Here is a 25,101-nt window from a genome sequence, read left to right on the forward strand (position 1 = left end):
TCGTGAACGCAGCACATTTCTCCCAGGACATTGTTTTTCCAACTTTTCAGCAAAGGGCAACTGAAACATGCTAAAGAGCAGGTTTATATTAAAAATCATATGAAACTTTTGTCCCACTTTTAGTAAGTGTTACTTTCTTGGCTTTGCCCTTCGCAGAATTTCACAAAAGGAGGGGAGTCTGAAGGTTCCCGATGTGCGACCCGTTTAGAGCTGATCCAGCGAGGATGTCAGGAGGACCTTATCATAGATCCTAGAGGGCTAATTCGGACTGTGAAGAACATATCTCTGAGTGACAACGCTGATCAGGAGGTCATCACACAACTTGCACCCCAAAAAATGTATCTCAAACTCCGTCCCGGTGAGCCACATGATATTGTGTCATCGTGTTGTACACAGCAAAATACATATTCCCACTTTTTATACAATTTACTGACACGACTTATCTCTTGGTTTCTTCCTCACGCTCCCCCCTTCAGACCGGGATCATCCACAAGGCAGTTCTAGGCAGTTGCCTAGGGCCTGGAGAGAGTTTAGGTGGCCAATGGATGCTAGCCCCCACCACATTTTACTAAAATAAATAGCCAGGTGATTATCAGCGGTGGGCAAAAACTGCTATCTTGCTTAGTGCCCGTTTTGTCTTAATCAATTTCTGCCCCCCTTACATTCTAAGTTCAAAATGGCAGAGTTCACTCTCCTAATGTTTCCAGTACTGCTGGATAGGGATGGTCAATAAGATGCAAATAATTTCCAGTTGATGCATGATTATGCAAATTTTGTATGCAAATTTATTCAGCTTGAAAATGAATCAATTTAACTTTACCTCAGCAAAAAAGCAAAAAAAATTATAGAAAAAAGATAAAGAGGGTAATACAGTCTACGATACACAGGAAATAGGCAATTCCTTTTTCACATATTATAAGAAACTATACAATTTGAAAGAGATTGATGAAAAATGAAAGCCCAAAATGTTTTTCGATAAAACAAGCTTACCCATGTTGACTAAATTGGATCATTACGAGCTGGCAGAACCAATTATAGTAGAGGAATTCATAGACGTAGTCCAAAAATTGACAAATAATAAATGCGCAGGCCCAGACAGCTATACAGGTGAATTCTTTAAAAACTTTGCGTCAGATTTAGCTGACCCTTTTTGCACAATGGTTAATGGAACAACAGACAGTGTTACATTCTCTAATCTTTCAATTAAGGCTATAATTACTTTAATCCCCAAGGAACAAAAATCACCTATAGAAATTGCCAACTACAGCCCAATATCTATAATAAACATAGATGTTAAAATATATGCCAAAATATTAGCAAACAAGCTAAATGGAAAAATAGATTTATTATTAGGGAACCAGCAAATCGGGTTTAAATGAGAGGATCAAACAACTACATGCAAATAAAACGGCATATATAAATGTGAACAATTTTTATTCAAAAGACTCTGGACTGACAAACGGGGCTAGACTGAGCTGTCCTCTCTCCCCTAGCCTATTTAACCTGGTACTTGAAACTTCTATTCAGATTATACAGAGAGAAGATATTAAAGGGTTAAGAATGGGTAGGGAATAGCTAAAGATATGTGTTTATGCGGATGATGTAATTCTGACCCTAACAAACCTAGGAACATCAATAGGAAAAAACCTTTACCTAGCAAAAATTTGGAGGGACTACTCAAACTATAAAATAAATATAGAGAAAACTGTGGCTCTTAAACAGGGTTGTAGCAGTGAGACCAAAAGCAAAGTGAAAGGAAAGCATAAAACAAAATGGCATAACGATCATATTAGGTATTTGGGGATAAACATATGTAGTGATATTCACTGTCTCTTTGACATTAAAGAATTAGAAATGTGTGCAAGTACTTTAAAACAGCGGGACTTACACTGCTTTAATACTCTACGGAGAATAAATGTAATAAAAATGAACCTACTACCAAAATTAATTTTGAAACTACAAAACATCCCAGTAGAAATTCCACAAAGCTGATTTTCTGTCTTACATAAAATATTTTTGAGGTTTATTTAGAGGAATAAAACGGTGAGAATAGCATACAAAAAATCGTAAGGGACAAAAAACATGGGGCCTATCTGCACCGGTTCTCTCCAGTTACTATCAAGCTATACTTTTAGGAGGAATGTTGGAGTGAAGGCAAAGAAATATTATTAAAATATGGATTATGATGGAACAAGAGAGTGTGGATATGCACGGAGTACTGTCCTGGGACAAGAAACTAATTAGGAAGGCCTCGAGGAAGTCCGACCATCCATTAATTATTCCCACCCTAAAGGCTATTTTAAATTACATTAAGACTCACAACTCAGAATTCGCCCCAGCAAGGGAACCAGGTTGGCTGCAAAGGAATACCGCATTTTTCAGACTATAATACGCTCCTGACCATAAGACACACCTAGGTTTAATTGCTTGCCGACTGCGTCACGCCGACGGGCATGACCACGGCGGCAGCCCCAGGACCACCTAACGCCGATCGGCGAAAAGTCCTGGGGCATCAGTTTGCAGGAGATTGCGCGCAGGCTGCGCGTGCATCTCCTGCTCGGGGGGAGGAGCTCCACCCCGCCTTCAGTCTCCGAGCAGCGATCGCCGCTCGGGAGACTGTTAGACGCGACACCGCCGTCTATTTACATGTACAGCACTGCGATCTGCAGCAGCGCTGTACTGGGGACAGCTGTGTGACACAGCTGTCCCCCTGGGGGACAAGAGAGCGATCGGCTGTCATAGGCAGAAGCCTATGACAGCCGATCGCCATGATTGGCCGGCTGGGGGGAGGGAGGAATTTAAAAAATATTAATAATAATAAAATAGTACAAAATATTACAAAAATATTACCATAAATATTTATAAAATAAATAAATAAACACAGGGGGGCGATCAGACCCCACCAACAGAGAGCTCTGTTGGTGGGTAGAAAAAGAGGGGGAGGGGGGAATCACTTGTGTGCTGTGTTGTGCGGCCCTGCAGCTTGGCCTTAAAGCTGCAGTGGCCAATTTTGATAAAAATAGCCTGGTCACTAGTGGGGTTTATCACTGTGGTCCTGAAGTGGTTAAAGGACAAAAGCCAGGGGGAGAAAAATATATATATACTAAACCTGGTGCATCCATCCATCAAGAAGGGGCATTTAGTGGATTATACCCCCTTTGTACCTCATGCCCCCTTGTACCTCTTGTGTCTCCGTGTCCTCCTCTGTCTCCTTGTGTCCCCCATGTGTCTGCCTCTGTTCTCCTTGTGTCCTCCTCTATGCTCCTTTGTGTCCCCCTGTGTCCTCCATTTGTCCCCGTGTCCTCCTCTGCATGGACACTGCGGCGGGTTGGAAGTTCGTATTGGAAGGTGTTCACAAGTCAGGTACTCCCTGCATTTGGACTATAAGGCTTTTTTCCCCCACCTTTGAGGGAGAAACTGTCTTATAGTCCAAAAAATACAGTAAACTAGAAGAGGACACGCGAATAATCAACATAATCGACCCAATATATGGAAGAAAGCCGATTACTAAGTAGAAGAAAAATTCAAAGACAAGGCTGTTCCGGAGAACCTGTTATCTTGGCTGTATGATCATCTGGGGTTAATAGGGAATGCAAACAGTCAGGATGCCGGGGTCCTCACCCACCCAGGCTTCACACACCTGGTCCACCGGTGCTCAAACACTCCGTGGCTCACCACTCCACCAATATGTTGCAATAACAAAGATACGAGGTCGGCACTCAACTGGCGATAATAAACTTGCGTTTATTGATAAAGTTGCAAACACCGTTTGCAACTTTATCAATAAACGCAAGTTTATTATCGCCAGTGGAGTGCCGACCTCGTATCTTTGTTAATAGGGAATGAGCAGAATGTTATACTGTATCAGGATAAGTGGGAAAAGAAACTTGGTAAGGAACTGAATGAAATTCCATGGGAAAAAATGTATTTCATACATCTGGTTGCCCAGAAATACTAGTATTCAGCTACTCCAATTTAAGATCTTTACAAGATGGTATCTTACCCCAGAACAATTATATCAGATTAATTTAAAGCGGAATATAACCCTGCATTTCAACTTTGCTCTAAAACATTATTTACAGTATATTATATGCAACCAGCATTTTTTTTTTACTAGACCAGCATTGGAATGGTTACACACAGAGCTTTAAAGTTCCTGGAGAGAAATGCAGACGCATCCGAAGCTTACATAGATACATTTTGTTTACTTAAATGTATCTAAGTGTGGAATGTGACTCACTCTCTCTGACTGTGCAGGAGCTGGAGGACAGCCAAAGAGTGTGTAACATTTATCACTCGTTACATTCTATTTAGTTGAATGTATCTATCTGAACTTCGGATGCGTCTGCATATCTCTCCATGGAACTTTAACCACTTGCCGACCGCCCACTCATAACGCGCGTCGGCAAAGTGGTAGCTGCAGGACCAGCGACACACATCTGCGTCGCCAGCTGCAGGCTAATTAATCAGGAAACAGCCACTCGCGCGAGCGGCTGCTTCCTGTCAATTCACGGCGGGGGGCTCCGTGAATAGCCTGCGGGCTGCTGATCGCGTCTCGCAGGCTAAATGTAAACACAAGCGGAAATAATCCGATTTGTTTAGATTTTTACAACGCTGCTAACAGTAGCAGCGTTGTACTAGATCAGCGATCAGCGGCCGGGGATCGCTGTCACATGACAGGCAGAAGCCTGTTAGAGGCTGCACAGGACAGATCCGTTCCTGTGCAGCCTCCGATCTCCGGGGCAGGGAGGGAGAAGAGGTAGAGGGGGAATCCTGCCGTGGAGGTGGCTTTGAGGTGCCCCCCCCCACCACCCACACGCATGCAGGAGCGTTCAGACCCCCCCAGCACATCATCCCCCTAGTGGGGAAAAAAGGGGGGCGATCTGGTCGCTCTGCCTGTAATTTGATCTGTGCTGGGGGCTGTAGAGCTCACCCAGCACAGATCTTCGAAATCAGCGCTGGTCCTTAAGGGGGGGTAAAGGCTGAGTCCTGAAGTGGTTAAACCTCTGTGTGTAACCCTTCCAATGCTGGTCTAGTAAAAAAAATGCTGGTTGCATATAATATGCTGTAAATAATGTTTTAGAGCAAAGTTGAAATGCAGGGTTATAGTCCGCTTTTTAAGAGATAATAATCACTGTTTGAGATGCAGAGCAGAGGTAGGAAATTTAACACATATGTTATGGCACTGCCCAACAATACAGATTTTTTGGACAGAAATTGAGCAATTCATCATATATTAATGCCATGGTAGCGGTGTTCGGGCTCAGCCAAATAGTGGGAAATAAAACCATGGTAAATTTACATCCTCTTGTTAGCAGTAAGGGCGGTCATAGTGAGGGATTGGAAGCCCACAAACAAACCCTCTTTAAAAGAGTGGATGAAACAATCATCACCTTTGCTGCTGATGAATGGGATGGAACTTTGGTGAAGGAGACTGAATGAACAAGGCGTATAACTTTACAAATATATTATAGAATGTGAGGCTGGACAACTGTGAACTATTGTACTTATTTTGTCATTTACCTTTTCTTTTTTCTTCTTTTTTTAATTAAGCAACAATTAATAAAATATCAAATGATGATGCATAATGAACCCAACATAAGAGGGCTTCAATGAAGCATATTTGATTTAGTTGAGTAAAGATTTAGCGGGAGAGCTCACTTACAGGACAAACATTTTTTTGGGGGGACTGTGGCTATCTTGTGGCCAAATAGTAAAACTACATCTACATACATTTTTTTTTAAATAAATACAATTTATTACATTTAAAATTAACTGTTTAACCCCCACACTCCAAAAAATACCCAACATTTTTTAATTAAAAAAAAAACAAAAAAATTACAATACAAAAGAAACAAAAAAACAAAATGTAAATAGTTACCTTACCTAAGGGTCTGAACTTTTTAAATATGCGTGTGAAGAGAAAATATTACTGTTATTTTTTTTAAATTATAAGCTTGTAAATAGTGATGGACGCAAAAGTGTAAAAATGCACGTTTATATGCAAATAAAATATTGGCGCCATACATTGTGATAGGGACATAATTTAAATTGTGTAATAACTGGGACAAATGGGTAAATAAAATATGTGGGTTTTAATTATGGTAGCATGTATTATTTTAAAGCTATAATGGCTGAAAACTCCCCAAAAATGTTTTCTTAATATTCCCGTTAAAATGCATTTAGAAAAAAAATAATTCTTAGCAAAATGTACCACCCAAAGAAAGCCTAATTAGTGGTGGAAAAAACAAGATATAGATCAATTAATTGTGATAAGTAGTGATAAAGTTATTGGCAAATTAATGGGAGGTGTAAATTGCTCGGATGCATAAGGTGAAAAACGACTGAAGGCTGAAGTGGTTAAGGAATACCTGGCCTCTCTCAGCTCCAGGTCCCCACGGTAGTTGTTATGGCTGGTGTGACTTTTGCTATGCCCTGCACTTATGGAAATGTTTATAAGAATAGAATGGATTGTAATCTACAATTTAGAGGATCAAATTTGTCACCAGACACACTAAACACATGACTAGAGCCTATCCTAGAGGTGCAACAAGTGGAGGAGCGCATGCTTGGTTAAGACATTTTTTAATGTATATTTTACATATTTATAATAATAAAACATCATGTCTGTCCATACGTGTGCAGATAAAGAACAGGCATTTTCATAAAGCAAAACTGCTCCGATATGGAGGTGTGTCCAGTCTGCTAGCTGTGTAACAGGGGTGTGGCTTGTGGTGTGGTGTGTATTGATGGGTGGGGTTTAAGGGGCTGGATTGTTTTGTGCCTATAGGCTCCTGTAATGTATATCCATCCCTGTTCAGAACAACATACCAAGTATTGATGACTAAATAGCATATTTATTTATACAACACAAATATGAGACAGAATGAAGGAGAAAACAGAGAAGCAGGAAATCTGGAGCCACGGAATTTTGGGCACCACTATACAAATATTGTTTATAGCAGGAAATTTGGGCACTGAAGGTGCCTGATAAATAGCAGGTGCTGGGGCAGCCCACTTTGCTATAAGCGATATTTAGCATTTTCCTATAAACCGCTATGCTATAAACAATATTTAGTGGTTTTCTATAAACCGCTATGCTATAAAAAATATTTTGTGTTTTTTTGTGTGTGGGTTTGTGGGGGGCGGTTAAGGTTAGGCATCCGTGGGGGGAGGATTTAAAGTTAGGCATGAGGGAAGGGGTTTGAGGTTAGATGTGGGGGAGGGGTTTTAAGTTGAGGCGTCGGGGGGAGGGGGGGGCGTTGTTGAGGTTTGGCCTCCGCAGGGGGGTTGGTTAGGGTTAGGCATCAGAAGGAGAGTATTTAGGGTGGGACATCAGAGCAGGAGTGGTTTGGGTTAGGCATCAGTGGGGGGTCGGGGGTGGGTTTAGGGTTAGGCATAGGCAGAGGTTCTGTGTGAGAACAGAGTTAGGTTTAGTTGTAGTAAAATATCGTTAATATTTACTGATATCTTACTATCATAATTTTCACTTCATAATAGTAAAATATCAGTAAATTTACTAACATTCTAACTGGCTAATATTTTGGGTGCCTGAATTTCCAGGAACCCATTTTGCATATACGCGAAAAGAGGTACAAAGGCATGTAGAAGAATGACACCGGGACTGCTGCTCACACATTACACTTTCCCTGAAATCATTGGAAACATTTCACAAGCATGAGCTTCTGTTTTTACTCTTCAGACCAGATGGATTTTCACATGCTTTGCATTGTCATTTCTGCTTTCCTTTTCCTTTCATACATTTGTTTGAATTCCAGGAAAGAAAGAGAAGTTCAAAGTGCAGTTCAAGCGTGCAGAAGGTTACCCCATTGACCTCTATTACCTCATGGATCTGTCTTACTCTATGAAGGATGACCTGGAGAATGTGAAGAAGTTGGGTAGCGACATCCTGCAGGAGCTACACAAGATAACCAAGTCTGTGCGCATTGGTATGATCCAGGTGACAGCTTTAATAAGGGCACGCAGAGCCATTATTTGAGGTATGGTCTAGACCAGACATAGGCAAACTTGGCCCTCCGGCTTGTTAAGGAACTACAAGTCCTACAATGCATTGCAGGAATCTGACAGCCACAGTCATGACTCATAAAGGCAAATGCATTATGGGACTTGTAGTTCCGTATCACCTGGAGGGCCGAGTTTGCCCCTACCTGGTCTAGACGCTGAGATAAAGGAGAAATCAAGCCCTAGGTATAGCTCCTTTCACATTTTTGGTAAAGTAAGTGATGGGCAGGCGTTTGGAGGAGATGTCAGTATGGTCCTTCAGTACAATCATCCACCTGCACCTGTTCATTTACGTTGTGGGTAATCTGGCTCTGATAAATTTTATAGTCCTGCATTCAAAATAAGAAGTCTTGTATAGCTTTCAACACAGATGGCGACAACCTCGGCAGTACCAGAGCTTGCAGTGTTTATTGCGGGCCTGGTTCTCCGTGGTGCAACTTGTCACCTGCAATACGACTGGTAGGATGATCAGCAAGTGACCATCAAACACCAGTAAGTAAGGTTAGTATTAGACGTAGCGGCAGTGAGGTTAGTGTTTGGTGGAGGGACAGTAAAGTTAGTGTTAGGTGTAGCGACAGTGAGGTTAGCGTTTGGTGTAGGGGCAGTGATGTTAAAGTTCGGTGTAGGGGCAGTGAAGTTAGTGTTAAGTGTAGGGAAAGTGAAGTTAGTGTTAGGTGTAGGGGCTGTGAGGTTAGTGTTAGGTGTAGGGGCAGTGAAGTTAGTGTTAGGTGTAGGGACAGTAAAGTTCGTGTTACATGTAGCAGCAGTGAGATTAGTGTTACATGTAGTGGCAGTGAGGTTAGTGTTAGGTGTAGGGGCAGTGAATTTAGTAATAGGTGTAGTGGCAGTGAGGTTAGTGTTAGGTGTAGGGGCAGTGAATTTAGTATTAGGTGTAGTGGCAGTGAGGTTAGTGTTAAAAACAGCAGCAGTGAGGTTAATGTAAGTGTAACAGCAGTTGGGCACAGCAGTATTAGGAGGGCTAGTTTTAGGTAATGGGAGTAGGAGTTTGTTATTGATTACCACTATCCAAAGCATATATACAGTAGAAGTGATCATTACCAGCATAGCACCCTCTGGTCCAAAAGCCCAAGTGCAGTCCCAACCTATGCATTCTTTTCTACTACTGCACTCATTAAGGCCACCATTGCATAGCTAGTATTGTAATATACAGTATATCATATGTTCACAGGTTTTGGCTCATTTGTGGATAAGACCGTCTTACCATATGTAAATACAATTGCGTCCCAGCTGAGGAACCCTTGTCCACGAGTGGAAAGTTGCCAGCCACCCTTCAGCTATCGCAATGTCTTACCTTTAACTTCGAACCTTACTCTGTTCCAAGAACGAGTCAGTGCTGAGAACATCTCCGGCAATGTGGACCAACCAGAGGGAGGACTTGATGCCATGTTCCAGGCAGCTGTGTGCATGGCAAGTATCCAAACTGACAGGCTGTTTAGTCAAAATCATGAACACATTTTTTTACACCAAGTATCAAGCATCATGCCTGAGAAGATGCTTGATACTTGGTGGTCCCGTTTTATTTTCTAGGCAAGGGTTAATAAATAAGGTGAGGCAGTTGTACTATCAAACTGGCCGCCCAGGTCTCCCCATCTGTGCTCCTTCAGGTGTTTGCAGCAGAGCTCTCACCTTTCCCACCAGTGCACGTCCTCTTGTGTCTAATGGCTTTCCCCAGGCCACGGGGCTCCACCTCCCTGTGGAAGCAGGTGGTTTTGGTGCCTGGTGCTCAGCACCGGGCTCCGAAACTAGGCACCCCATAGAAGCAATGTAATGCTGTTCGGGACACATTAGGGTAATTTGGGGCTCCGTCAGTTGCTGGACCCCGAATTACATCTCCCTCTGAGTTACGACAACTCGGAGGTGGAATAGTATTTTACCCTGCCGGGAGTTTTGCTGCAGCAGCGAGAGCTGTCATGTGTCTCTCTCGGCGCCCAACTTATACCGGCAACGCGTGCATACATACGCCTCCCTGTGCCTTCTCTCAGCTTGAAATCAATTGAAAATCTGTGTGCATTGTGTGGGCAGCTAAAAGATCCCTCTCTCATCAGATTCGATCACAGAGAAATCTATCTGATGGTCTGATGTCTGTTATCTGGTGGCCATCTATGAGTGTATGGCCACCTTAAGGTGACCACACTTGGGGAAAGAGGAGTGGAACTTGGGGAAGGGGAACCCATAAAAATTTTGTAGCTACGCTCCTAGCGTTCTATTTCAAATTACACACAGTTATGTCTTTGAGGGCTGGGACCCACTACAGACGCTTTGCAGAGGCGCAAAATGAGGCATTTTTCATAATTGTGAAAGTGCCACGATTTTCCAGAGTGATCGCGATTCCTCTGGGACCACTACAATGCTGCTAGTGGGACCACCCTTATCGGAATCCACTGGCAAAGCGCTTATAGTAGATCCCAGCCCTTAGACAGATTTTCTATACACGTAAAGGGCATGTCAAGTACAAAAAAACCATGTAGTCTACTTCAGTTATTCACAGCACTGTTTGCAGATTTGTGGCTAGAGGTTTAACATCACACGTCAAACTCCACTGGCCTGATTTTCTAAAGGAAGTACAAATAAATGTCACTGTGCTGCTCTTGCAGAGACTGCAGACAAGGCTGCATGCACATTTATACATTGCAATGATTCATACGTTTAGCTTTCGCACAACACATACATATGTTCTCACGTAATTTAAGGCATTGCCCGTTGGCAGGGCCGGTTCTCTCATGAAGCAAGGTGAAACATTTGCATCAGGTGCAGAGATTACAAGGGCAGCATGTTTGTACTGTGTGTTTACTCTAACAGCATGCACTCAGAGTAGAAGGAGAAGCAAGAGGAGAGCGAGCAAGGTGAAGAGGTCATCATTGGGGAAAAGCAGCTTGTTGTGCTGTGTGAGGAGTCTGACAGTTAGTGAAGAGGGGAGGCAGGAGAGCAGCAGTGTTTCATTTGACTTGCACAGCAAAAGGGAGGAGGTGGCACTGCTGTCCTGACTGCGGAGGAATGGAGGACGTCTAACTGGCTGAGGGTGAGCAGCGTGTTTGTCACAGCCTCAAACCTAGCCAACCAGCCACCCTACCAGTCAGTGTGTTATTGTGTTGAGCTGCAGCTTGTCATGTCTCTTGGGAGCTGTGTGATCATTGCAAACTGGGGGGGAGGGTGGGGGGTTAGTTTTGGGAGGGTGCATCCTCACAAGTTTGCCTCAGGCAGCAAAAAGTCTAGGACCAGCCCTGCCCGCTGGGGTCAGTTATGGATGTGTGCCATTTGTTTAATGAGTGGAAACACACATCCCTGTCTGTCACACCAGACAGTAACTCAAGTAATAAAATGGAGGTGCATAGACCACAATGCTAATTGGGGCTATAGTGGAGCCCAGTGGGTAATTTGGATGTTGGCAGTGCCTGATATCATAATTAGGCGGCGTGGATATTGGTGGAGAGGTTCTTGGTAGTGAAGGTGACACTGGTATCAGTGGATGTTGGGTGGGCGTGGAGGGATCAGTTTGGGTAATGGTTGCCACACATGTTACAGTTTTTTCTGCTCGATTTTACCCCAAGTCAATTAAAAGGATCGATTGTGTGAAAACATTTGAGAGAATTATTTTTTTCAGTCAATAAATTCTATAGAAATTCTTGTTTTTCTCAATTAAAATCGGAAAGGTTGAAAAAATCTGATAAATTTAGTCAGAAATTGAATGGTGTGTGGTGGATTGTATGAAAGTCGTTTGACCTAATACATAATGTTTCTTTATTCTTGAATGTAAACTTGAAATGTATTATACATTTCAAGTTTACATTCAAGAATAAAGAAACTTTATTAAAGTGACACATAAATAGAATGCATTTCATCAATGTAATAAATGTAGCATTGATTAAAGAGCACCCCATACACATTGATAAATTAAAATGTAATTATTATTATATCTAATTTATATCTTTTATTCCATCATTTTTTGTCATGATTGTGTATGTGTAAAAATTGAACATACTTGTGTTGTTGGCAACTGAGTGAATCAGATTGTACCTCGCACTTAAAGGTGGTCATACACAGGATGCTCATTGCGACCTCAAAATTACGCCTATACCGTAATTACAAGCCGATTTCAGCAATAAGGACCTCAAAATCACCATTCGCGATTTGCCATGATTACGGATGGCGATATCGAATACACCCGTAATTGCAGCCAAATTCGGCCCGTAATTCTGGGTTACAAGCTGTAATTATGACTGCATATATATATATTGGACAAGGGCTCTGGGGGAGGCTTGCCCGCCCCTCTCCTCCAGAGGCCCCCTCCCATACAGAGCTGGGACAAGGTCCTCCAGCACCCAAGGCTGAGACACCAAAGTGCGCCCCTCCATCCCTGCCATCACACACTGATTGCTATTAGACTAATAGGTGCCCCAGGGCCCCCAACCCCACCACCTTAATATCTAGTTATCTGGTTTGCAGTCACTGCCTTGCGCCCCCTTTTCTTATTTCTCTCTGCTTCAAACACAATTGGGGAATGATAGCTGAGTGAGTTGTGCGCCCCCCTCCTACACTGCTCCCTGAGGCTAGAGCCTCTGTCTCGGCCCTGCCACCATACCATGGACCACGTGGGTGTGAAGCCCCACATGGCCAGGGCTCAGCATTCTAGCTATCCCAGCCAATTTTATTTTTCAATTTTCCACACTCTGCACATAAAAAAAACCAAATACATTTATATACTCATTGATACATTTGTCATTTTACCGCATTTAGATTGCAACTGTTTTCCATTTTTTTCAATTATCTAAAAAACTACAAGGTCTTTTTGAAAAATGTTTTTGCTATTCTTTTCTGTCCTCCTTAACATACCCTGCAAATTTGGTGTTTCTAGCATGTACGGGGGCTTTGCTATTTGCTATTAACCGCTAATTATACAGTGGCTTGCAAAAGTATTCGGCCCCCTTAAAGTTTTCCACATTTTGTCACATTACTGCCACAAACATGAATCAATTTTATTGGAATTCGACATGAAAGACCAATACAAAGTGGTGTACATGTGAGAAGTGGGACGAAAATCATACATGATTCCAAACATTTTTTACAAATCAATAACTTCAAAGTGGGGTGTGCGTAATTATTCAGCCCCCTTTGGTCTGAGTGCAGTCAGTTGCCCATAGACATTGTCTGATGAGTGCTAGCTGCTCTGTGACGACTTCAGAGATTGTCTAAGTGAATATTGGGAACAACAACACCGTGAAGTCCAAAGAACACACAAGACAGGTCAGGGATCAAGTTATTGAGAAATTGAAAGCAGGCTTAGGCTGCAAAAAGATTTCCAAAGCCTTGAACATCCCACGGAACACTGATCTAGCGATCATTCAGAAATGGAAGGAGTATGGCACAACTGTAAACCTACCAAGACAAGGCCATCCACCTAAATTCACAGGCCGAACAAGGAGAGCGCTGATCAGAAATGCAGTCAAGAGGCCCATGGTGACTCTGGACGAGCTGCAGAGATCTACAGCTCAGGTGGGAGACTCTGTCCATAGGACAACTTTTAGTCATGCACTCATGGCCGGCCTTAGGTTTCACAGCGCCCTGAGCGAAACCGGATTTTGTTGCCCCCCCCATAAGTAGCATAGTTGTCCCCATATAGGAAGCATAGTTGCCCCCAGTGTAGGTAGTATAGTTGCCCCATGTAGGTAGCATAGCTGCCCTCAGTGTAGCCAGTACAGTTTCCCCCAGTGTAGTAGCATGGTTGCCCCCAGTGTAGGTAGTATGCCCCCTTTGTAGGTAGTATGCCCCAGTATGCCCCCAGTGTAGGTAGTATGCCCCCAGTGTGGGTAGTTTGCCCCAGTATGCCCCAAGTGTAGGTAGTATGCCCCCAGTGTAAGTAGCATGCCCTCAGTGAAGGTAGTTTGCCCCAGTATGCCCCCAGTGTAGGTAGTATGCCCCCAGTGTAAGTATTATGCCCCAGTATGCCCCCAGTGTAGGTAGTATGCCACCAGTGTAGGTAGTATGCCCCCAGTGTAGGTAGTTTGCCCCAGTATGCCCCCAGTGTAGGTAGTATGCCCCCAGTGTAGGTAGTTTGCCCCCAGTGTAGGTAGTTTGCCCCCAGTGTAGGTAGTATGCCCCCAGTGTAGGTAGTATGCCCCCAGTGTAGGTAGTTTGCCCCCAGTGTAGGTAGTATGTCCCCAGTGTAGGTAGTTTGCCCCCAGTGTAGGTAGTAAGCCCCAGTATGCCCCCAGTGTAGGTAGTTTGCCCCCAGTGCAGGTAGTTTGCTCCCAGTGTAGGTAGTTTCCCACCAGTGTAGGTAGTTTGCCACCAATGTGGGTAGTTTGCCCCCAGTATGCCCCCAGTGTAGGTAGTATGCCCCCAGTGTAGGTAGTTTGCTCCCAGTGTAGGTAGTTTGCTCCCAGTGTAGGTAGTTTGCCACCAGTGTAGGTAGTTTGCCACCAGTGTAGCTAGTTTGCCCCCAGTGTAGGTAGTTTGCCACCAGTGTAGGTAGTTTGCCCCCAGTGTAGGTAGTTTGCCCCCAGTGTAGGTAGTTTGCTCCCAGTGTAGGTAGTTTGCCCCAGGCAACCCCCCCCCCTTTATGTGGCAGCGGGCCGGGCAGAGACTGACTCACCTGACATCCAGCTCCAGCGCCGACGTCACTCTTCTCTCCCCGCCTCCGCTCCATCTGTAGTTAGAGCAGGCTACAAGAAAATGGCCGCCGTTTGTCTGCATTTGTGGTTATCGGCGGCCATTTTCTTGTAGTCCTGCTCTAAATATAGACGGAGAGGACACAGGGAGACAGCGGGGCGGCAAGGGGCGACAGGGCGCATGCGCCCTTGAGAGCATGGCGCCCTGGGCGACCGCACAGGTCGCTCATAGCAAAGGCCGGCCCTACATGCACTGTACAAAGTTGGCCTTTATGGAAGAGTGGCAAGAAGAAAGGCATTGTTAACAGAAAGCATAAGAAGTCCTGTTTGCAGTTTGCCACAAGTCATGTGGGGGACACAGCAACCATGTATAAGAAGATGCTCTGGTCAGATGAGACCAAAATTTATTGATGGGAAGATGAATGGAGCCAAATACAGGGCAAACTTGGAAGAAAACCTCTTGGAGACTGCAAAAGACTTGAGACTGGGGCGGAGGTTCACCTTCCAGCAGGACAATGACCCTAAACATAAAGCCAGGGCAACAATGGAATGGTTTAAAACAAAACATATCTATGTGTTAGAATGGCCCAGTCAAAGTCCAGATCTAAATCCAATCGAGAATCTGTGGCAAGATCTGAAAACTGCTGTTCACAAACGCTGTCCATCTAATCTGACTGAGCTGGAGCTGTTTTGCAAAGACGAATGGGCAAGGATTTCAGTCTCTAGATGTGCAAAGCTGGTAGAGACATACCCTAAAAGACTGGCAGCTGTAATTGCAGCAAAAGGTGGTTCTACAAAGTATTGACTCAGGGGGCCGAATAATTACGCACACCCCACTTTGCAGTTATTTATTTGTACAAAATGTTTGGAATGATGTATGATTTTCGATCCACTTCTCACATGTACACCACTTTGTATTGGTCTTTCACGTGGAATTCCAATAAAATTGATGCATGTTTGTGGCAGTAATGTGACAAAATGTGAAAAACTTCAAGGGGGCCGAATACATTTGCAACCCACTGTATGTAAGTCATTTCATCCTTGTGTTTTTTTGTAGGATCACATTGGCTGGAAGAATGTCACTCGTCTTTTGGTGTATGCCTCGGATGATGTCTTTCACATGGCTGGAGATGGGAAGTTAGCCGGTATTTACATGCCAACAGATGGCCACTGCCACCTCAATCAAAATGGAGAGTACTTCCAAAGCAATATTTATGTGAGTATGGTTCTAGACCCCACAGCCATCTTCCTATAAACACAACAATACAGCATCTCTATGTGGTCTAGCCACTGATGGGACCACAATCCTGGTGGCAGGTGGCACTACGGGCAGAGATCCTTCAGTTATGAAATGAACGGACATTTTGGTTTCAGGTGACAGTTATGCATACAAGCAAATGTATCTGTGCAAATTAGTGTAAAAGAAATTATCTATATATATATGTGTGTGTGTGTGTGTGTGTGTGTGTGTGTGTGTGTGTGTGTGTGTGTGTGTGTGTGTGTGTGTGTGTGTGTATATATATATATATATATATATATATATATATATATATATATATATATTAAATAAATAAATATATATATATATACTGTATATTTATATACACACAAATGTCCTCAGCTAAAGTTCAGCTTTCAGGCTTTGTATATCTGTAGTATACTTCATCCCTGACAAGGAAGTTGATTGGATTTTCCACCACCACACCAATAAAGAAAAAGATGCTTACCAGATAACCATAGACCCAAGTTATAAAGTCTCACAGAGCATTTTTCATCTCCACTGTATCTCTCATTAAAGGGACACTTAAGTCAAACAAAAAAAATGAGTTTTACTTACTTAGGGCTTCCAATAGCCCCCTGCAGCTGTCCGGTGCCCTCGCCGTCTCCCTCCGATCCTCCTGGCCCCGCCGGCAGCCACTTCCTGTTTCGGTGACAGGAGCTGCCAGGCTGGGGACGCGAGTGATTCTTCGCGTTCCCAGACACATTAGCACCCTCTATGCTGCTATATGGTATATGATATATGCTATAGCAGCATAGATGGCGCTATTGAGGGCACCGGACAGCTGCAGGGGGCTATTGGAAGCCCCAGGTGAGTAAAACTCATTTTTTATTTTTTTTACTTAAGTGTCCCTTTAAGGTCAATCCAATAATCACTTGGAACATGACATCATGTCAAAAACAGGGATAAAAAACACCTGTAAGTGCACACTAAAACACCATTTATTGCACTTTTCATGACATAAAGCGAAATACATGTAGGCCCATATTACAGGGTCTCGAACAACTAGAAATGGCTTATTATAAAAAGAGGACACCTTATATATGACCACCACGCCTGACCGGTTTCACTTTTATCAAGCTTAGAAGCCCCTAACCTTGTCAACACTGAAGTATACTACAGAGACACTCAGGGACACTCTATTATGTCATGGCTCCCAGCTCCGTACTGTCATTTTTGAAGCTGCAAAAATGTTAAATTTAGCACTCCCCATACCCAACAGCCATACTAGCAAAAACAGCAAAAAGGAGTCAAAATAGAAAAACAAACAAACATAAGCTTCTTCAGAGAGTCAAATGCTACATTTACTAGAAAAATAGTAAAGGAAAATATTCAGATGCTTTTTTCAATAGTTAGTTACTGTATTGTGAATCAAGCAAGAACTTGTTCCTGTGTAAATAAACACCAAAGTGCACCTGTTCCATGGCCTTTTTCCTCTTTTTCAGGATTATCCATCGGTGGGACATCTCTCCCAGATCCTGACAGCAGCCAACATCCAGCCTATATTTGCTGTTACCAGCAGTGTCCTGTCTACCTACCAGGTAAGTACTGTATATTTTTCTTGAATTGGTCTGAGAAAATCCTTAACCTCCCTGGTGTTATGATTATTTCCAGATTCAGTGTCTAATAGCCGTGCAATTTTTTTACAAGATTTTTAGACCATAAAAACAAGTAAAAAAACATACTACAGAGAGATCTGCAGCAGCTCCTGCATATAACTCACTGAGTACCGTATTTTTCGGACCATAAGACGCACTTTTTTCCCCCCAAAGAGAGGGGGAAAATATTGGTGCGTCTTATGGTCCGAATGTGCCAATACAGACCTGCCTCCCCTTAAGAAGTGGTAGTGGAACATTCCGATCTGATTGTCGGCAATGTCCCCAGGCGTTTATTGTACTTTCCCCGGCTCATCCTGGCTGCTTATGCGGATATGAGTAGCCTAAGCCTGTGTCCATATAGCGCTGCCCCCCAGTGTCCGTATAGCGCTGCCCCCCCCAGTGCCCGTATAGCGCTGCCCCCCAGTGCCCGTATATCTGTGTACCTGTATCCCGTGTTCTTATTTGTGCCCCCGGTGTTCTCATGTCGGCTTCCCTGAGCCCGTCGCTAATCCCCTCTGTCCAGGCTGCCTCTTGTGTAGTGTGAGGCTTACCCCATGACGCCGCTGTGAGTATCGGTAATCCTCTTGGTAAAGCCGCTGAATCGGGGTTCGCACTCGCAAGCAATGTATTTCCCTCTTCACTTCCGCATACGTCACTAATGCGGAAGTGAAGAGGGAAATACTTTGCTTGCGAGTGCGAACCCCGAGTCAGCGGCTTTACAACGAGGATTACCGATACTCACAGCGGCGTCATGGGGTAAGCCTCACACTACACAAGAGGCAGCCTGGACAGAGGGGATTAGCGACGGGCTCAGGGAAGCCGACATGAGAACACCGGGGGCACAAATAAGAACACGGGATACAGGTACACAGATATACGGGCACTGGGGGGCAGCACTATACGGACACTGGGGGCACAGATAAGGACACTGGGGGGCACAGATAAGGACACTGGGGGCACATCACTATAAGGACACTGGGGGCACATATAAGGACACCGGGGCACATAGCTATAAGGACACTGGGGGGCACAGCTATAAGGACACTGGGGGGCTATAAGGACACTGGGGGCAAAGCTATAAGGACACTGGGGGGCTATAAAGACACGGGGGGCACAGCTATAAGGACACTAGGGGGCTATAAGGACACTGGGGGGCACAGGTATAAGGACACTGGGGGGCACAGGTATAAGGACACTGGGGGGCACAGGTATGAGGACACTGGGGGGCACAGGTATAAGGATACTGGGGGCACAGCTATAAGGATACGGTCAGCTATAAGGACACTGGGCACAGCTATAAGGACACCAGGGGCACATATAAGGAAACAGGGGGCAGAGATAAGGACACATCAGGCACATATAAGGACACAGGGGGCAGAGATAAAGACACAGAGAACACATATCAGGACATGGGGACAGAGAAGGCCACAAGCAGGGCAGAAGAGGACAGAAAAAAGACACAAAAAGTACAAAGGGGACACAGGGACACACAATAATTAAGGGAGGAAGAAGATCCACAAGATGCCCCTGCACCATGGATACACCAGGTTTAGTATATATTTTTTTTCCTGGTTTTTGTCCTCTAAACCTAGGTGCGTCTTATGGTCCGGAGCGTCTTATGGTCCGAAAAATACGGTAAATATTAAATAATGGCACAGCTAAATTGTAGATACTAATAGTTCCCCTACCCCAAAATAAGATATGGGGAAAGCTAAACCCCTATATTATAATAGCAATTAAAATACAGAAAATGGGGTCACACAAGCCTTCTGAAGTATACCAATATCACCTTTATTATATAAATATCCACAATAAATCCCCCATAAATACAACAAATATCAATACATTGCCCCAGTCAATTTAAAATCACCAATTGCGGAGCCTTCCCAGCTATATGCCTGTGAGCTATAATACAATGCAATTGTATGCAAGCTGTAGCTTGTCCTAGCCAGGAAATAATACTATCACAGCATCACATGCATCCGCGCATACTCACTCCTTCCATACTTGTGCCATAGGTGGAACAACGTTGGGGGCCCCCCTGTATTATAACAATACAGTTCAAGGTGCTATAATCAAACTGGATAAGGTTCCATCAGTTGTATGCAACACATCTGCCGCTGCAGGTAGCCTGGCAGTATTGGTTTGGTCTCACGCCGGCAAGCTGAGGGACACCAGCCCGGGATCCCATAGGCAGCGTGTATGGAGGGTCCTGCGTCCCTGATGAAACGTCCAATGAGGACGTGAAACGCGTCGGTGGGCGGAGCCAATGCGGATGCGTGTGACGCAGCACCCTCCATACACGCTGCCTATGGGATCCCGGGCTGGCGTCCCTCAGCTTGCCGGCGTGTAGCGCTGTGTCAGTGTAGCGACTGACAACTGGCATGTGATGCTGTGATAGTATTATTTCCTGGCCAGGACAAGCTACAGCTTACATACAATTGCATCGTATTAAAGCTCACAGGCATATAGCTGGGAAGGCTCCACAATTGGTGATTTTAAATTGACCGGGGCAATGTATTGATATTTGTTGTATTTATGGGGGATTTATTGTGGATATTGATATAGTAAAGGTGATTTTTGGTATACTTCAGAAGGCTTGTGTGACCCCATTTTCTGTATTTTAATTGATCATATAACTCACTGAGGCATGGGATTACCGCTCTGAGCTGCAGCTTTCCATCCCGAGCCTGACTCGGGATTACCGCTAAGGAGGTTAAAATGAGTCCTTGCCAGGTGCTTTGTGAGGGGATTCACTAAACTTTCATAAACCTGTTTATGGCAAAAAGTGGCATACACACAATTAATTATCGGACACTGGCCATGCTCATGCTAGGCACACAGCTTATGCAGAGGAATTCACACCACTGAATCCTGGTCATCTGCAGCAGCACAGCTCTCACTTGCTCAACAGCCGCTCCAATACAGTTACAGTCAGGGCTGGATTTACCATAGGGCACTGTAGGCACATGCCTACAGGCGCCTGACGATCGAAAAGCATCTCTTCCCCTCCCTGAGTGCCTCCTTCCCTCTCTCCTTCCCTATGCAAAGTCCAGATGAGAGTGTAAATGAGAGGTTACTCACCCAGCTCTTGGCATTCCACTGACGAGATCTACCTTCAGTTAGGGGCACCTCTAGCTACTTAATACTGAGATTCCTCAAGCTACCTAATACTTGGAGGCACCTCTAGCTACTTAAAGGGACACTTAAGTCAAACAAAAAAATGAGTTTTACTCACCTGGGGCTTCCAATAGCCCCCTGCAGCTGTCCGGTGCCCTCGCCATCTCCCTCCGATCCTCTAGGCCCTGCCGGCAGCCACTTCCTGTTTCGGTGACAGGAGCTGACAGGCTGGGGACACGAGTGATTCTTCACGTTCCTGGCCACAATAGCGCCATCTATGCTGCTATAGCATATATCATATTCCATATAGCAGTATAGAGGGTGCTAATGTGTCTGGGAACGCGAAGAATTACTCACGTTCCCAGCCTTTCAGCTCCTGTCACCGAAACAGGAAGTGGCTGCTGGTGGGGCCAGGAGGATCGGAGGGAGACGGTGAGGGCACCGGACAGCTGCAGGGGGCTATTGGAAGCCCTAGGTGAGTAAAACTCATTTTTTTTTTTGTTTGACTTAAGTGTCCCTTTAAAGAGAACCCGAGGTGGAGTACTAAGAATGATATCCGCACACAGAGGCTGGGTCTGCCTATACAGCCCAGCCTCTGTTGCTATGTAGTGTCCCCCCAGGTCCCCCCTGCGCTCTGCTATGCCCCCATAAATCACAGCCTCGCTGTCGACACGCAGCGTGTCGCAGCGGGCTGTGTTTACCTATGTAGTGTTACTCTCGCCACTCCCCCCGCATCCTGCATAGCTCCGGTCCCGTCCACGTCCCCTTCCTCCCTGCTGATTGGAGGGAAGGGACGCGGGCGGGGACCGGAGTTATGCAGGAGGCGGGGAGAGCGGCGAGAGTGACACTACATAGGTAAACACAACCCGATGCGTGTCGACAGCGCGGCTGTGATTTATAGGGGCATAGCAGAGCGTGGGGGGGGGGGCTGGGCTGAGGGGACACTACATAGCAACAGAGGCTGGGCTGTATAGGCAGACCCAGCCTCTGTGTGCGGATATCATTCTTAGAACCCCACCTCAGGTTCTCTTTAATATTGAGGCCAGTTTCACACTGCAAACTGGCAGTAGCGATGTGGTGCATCCCGCCTGCCAACCGCATTGCATTGCCAAAAACAGGCCTTCAGGGAACACCGCGATAGTACACGGTGTTCCCTGTCTGGCCACCAGCCAAGCAGGAAGTGACGTGTGCTTGTGGCCACTTCCTGCTTCGGGTATGTGGAAGAATACTGGCCGACATAGATCGCTGCAGATTCTGCCCGGCAACGTAGTTCTGGGCTAGCATTAGATTAAGCACTTCCGGCACAGCGGGGGGAAGTATGAACTTCCCCATAGGGTTTCAATAGGCTGCGGTAGCAGTGCGTCAATTTGACGCACCGCCCCAGTGTGAAAGGGCCCTGAGGGTACTTCTGGCTACCTAATACTAAGTAACACCTGTAGCACCTATGACGGGCAAAGGAAGTAAGGGAGAAGTGACAGCTGGGCCAGCAGCACACTTGCAGTGCAGTTTGGTGGGGGTTTGTAGGTTCATGGAGGGTGAAGGTGCCAGGCCTGGTTAAAGTGAACGAAGACATATTTTAAATATATTTTAAACACATTTTTTGCCACAGAGAAATGATTAAAAATGTTACCAAAATGTTTGGCCTTTTTTTCTTTAAAAAAAATAAAAAGCATACCTCATCAACACCTTGTCCCCAATTCAGGCTGGTATAACATATTGTGAATACCGTAAATAGGAACAAAAATAGGGAATTTTGCAGCGTCCACACAGTGACAGGCCTGTAATCAGCGTAAAAGAAAAACAGAGGCGCCAATAGTATAAAAATTACCAATTAAAAACAATAAAATGTGGGTGGCAATGGTGGACTTGCCTACCCTACAGGAAACAAAGGACCACTTTGTATGGTAATTTAGATTTAATCAAATCAATTTAATCAAATCTATTAAATCTAAATTACCATACAAAGTGGTCCTTTGTTTCCTGTAGGGTAGGCAAGTCCACCATTGCCACCCACATTTTATTGTTTTTAATTGGTAATTTTTATACTATTGGCCCCTCTGTTTTTCTTTTACGCTATTATCCACCTGGTGGATGGGTGTGAACACCCCCTTTTTCTTCTTCAGAGAGCGACTTCTTAACCTGAGCGGGGACAGGTCTAATCTCCCCGTCTGCAATACAAGTGGTTGCCTGGTCGGCAACCCACACTTGTGAGTATACTTTATTATACATAAATTTATGCCAAATCAATCTACAATAATACACTATTGGGGGCTCTCGATTGTTTCCTTTCTCTCTCCTAGGCCTGTAATCAGATTACGTCTACATCCTGTGGCTAGGTGGTAACAATTAATAAACAATAATGATTTCATTTGTTTGCGCATTCTGTTTATGTAGGCACTAAGTGAGGTGATTCCTAAATCTGCAGTTGGAGAATTGAAGGAGGATTCCAGTAATGTCGTTAATCTTATATCTCAAGCTTACTATGTAAGTAGCCTGTTATTTGATCATCCTATAAAACATCTGGAAAGTGTCAGATGACTCAACAAGTTCATTCTTTCTGCATACTGTTGGCGTTCTGAATGCAATGCCTTCCTATGGGAAAAAAACACATGCATTTTGTATGCGTTTTTGCCCAAAAAAGATAAAGACCAACTTGAAAATTTATTTTTACTTGTTAAATATTAATATTATTCAAAAACACAAAAGCCTGAAAAAATGCATAAAAACGCACACGAAAAATGCTAACACAGGAAAAAAACGAAAAAACGCTCACAGCTGAAAACTGATGTTTTTCTGCATGGATAGGTGTGACCCTGGTCTGAGTGTTTTGTTACTTTCTGTTATGGTGCCCATACATCAGGCAATATATGGGCAGATTGACCATGTGACAGATCCCTCTGATCAGAGAGAGATCTGTTGTCTGCCCATACACCCCAGACCGATTTCAGCATGAAAATGATCAGAAATTGGCCTAGTGCCACCTCTTCCATTGTCTGCCTAGCTGTCCCCCAAGGTGTAAAATGTAGCCCTGGTGCCCACGCTCTGTAAATATCTCACCTGTCCTACTGGCGCCACTTCCAGCATCCTCTGCCCTCATGCCTTTTACAGCGAGTGCCTGTACCATGTGGTGCGTGTGTGCTATCACACACACGCCCCTAGAGCCATGTGGTAAAGGCACTTGCGGTAACAGGGGTGAAGCATGTATTGCTTCAGCTGGCAAAAATTCTAGAACCGTCCCTGGTTGTGATCTGATGAAAATGTTTGTTCTATGAACTTTCTGAACTACACCTAGCGATGATGGGCAGATCTCTCTAGAGCACAGGTGTCAAACTCCAGGCTTGGAGGGCCAGATCCATGCCAGTGTTTAGGATGGACTGAGAAAGAGAGGAATGTGTTGTACCTGATGGACCACACCTTTCCTGATTCAGACCCATCAATTCATTTGGACTCTGTCAAAAATGTGTGAGGACCTCGGCCCTCGAAGGACCAGTTTGACATCCCTGCTCTAGAGACAAATCTCTCTGTGATCAAATCTGATCAGAGAGAGATCAGTCAGCTGCCCAAACACCGCAGGCCGATTCCCAATCAATTTCATGAAATGATCTCTTAGTAATTGGCCCCCAAATGTTAATGTGCAACCCCCCTGTGCTCAGCTGCTGTGATCCCTGCACATTGGCCCTTTACCTTTCTAAATAAAGACCTTTATTTCTTCACTTACAGAATTTATCCTCATCAGTAAACCTGGAGCACATAAATTTACCTAAAGGAGTAAACATCCTTTATGATTCTTACTGTCCTGACCTGACTAATGTGAAGCAGATAAAAGGCCAGTGCTCTGGTGTCAAGATAAACCAGATGGTGAGTATGAAGCCTACCTATAAAGTTTTTTGTTGGTAGCAGGAAAAAAAGGTGTCGGCTGAGGGTGGACGAAAAGGGCGCCACCATAAACTTTAATGCAATTATCGTTAATATGGCGAAAAAAGCAGAAAAAGGGTGATAAATATTGTTAACAACATTAGAACATTAAAGTTTTTAAAGTATGTTATCTTCTTAGAAGCTTGCAACGTTATAGTTTTTATCATATTATTTCGTTTGCATGTACAGATTTTATGTTATCAAAGATATTATCATTTCTATGTGTAAAAGGGTGTTTTGGCAGAGGGAGTGGTTAGGGTTAGGCAACACCAGGGGGAGTGGCTAGGGTTAGGCACCACCGGGGCGGCAGTTAGTTTTAGGCAACACCAGGGGGGGTGGTTAGGGTTAGGCACCACCCGGGCGGCGGTTAGTTTTAGGCAACACCAGGGGGGGTGGTTAGGGTTAGGCACCACCAGGGGAGTACTTAGTTTTAGGCACCACCAGGGGAGGGTTCTGTGTGAGAGTAGGGTTGGGTTAAGCTGTATTGTTGAATTATGTAACGATTTTTAACGTTAATATCTTTTAGTTATTATTTCCCGTC

At 44.5% G+C, this 25,101-nt stretch overlaps 1 protein-coding gene across 1 annotated transcript in view; it reads left to right on the forward strand.

Annotated features, from left to right (window-relative positions):
• The window catches only part of ITGB7 (integrin subunit beta 7), a 108,136-nt gene that overhangs the window by 40,128 nt on the left and 42,907 nt on the right, over positions 1–25,101 (forward strand). The window contains exons 4-10 of the mRNA XM_068267217.1: positions 157–358; positions 7,779–7,949; positions 9,212–9,450; positions 15,706–15,864; positions 17,373–17,468; positions 23,040–23,129; positions 24,366–24,503. Coding sequence (XP_068123318.1) covers positions 157–358; positions 7,779–7,949; positions 9,212–9,450; positions 15,706–15,864; positions 17,373–17,468; positions 23,040–23,129; positions 24,366–24,503 — 1,095 coding nt within the window. The remainder of the gene's footprint in view (positions 1–156; positions 359–7,778; positions 7,950–9,211; positions 9,451–15,705; positions 15,865–17,372; positions 17,469–23,039; positions 23,130–24,365; positions 24,504–25,101) is intronic.

The sequence above is a fragment of the Hyperolius riggenbachi genome, chromosome 2 (assembly GCF_040937935.1).
Source record: "Hyperolius riggenbachi isolate aHypRig1 chromosome 2, aHypRig1.pri, whole genome shotgun sequence".
In the NCBI taxonomy this organism is placed as follows: Eukaryota; Metazoa; Chordata; class Amphibia; order Anura; family Hyperoliidae; genus Hyperolius; species Hyperolius riggenbachi.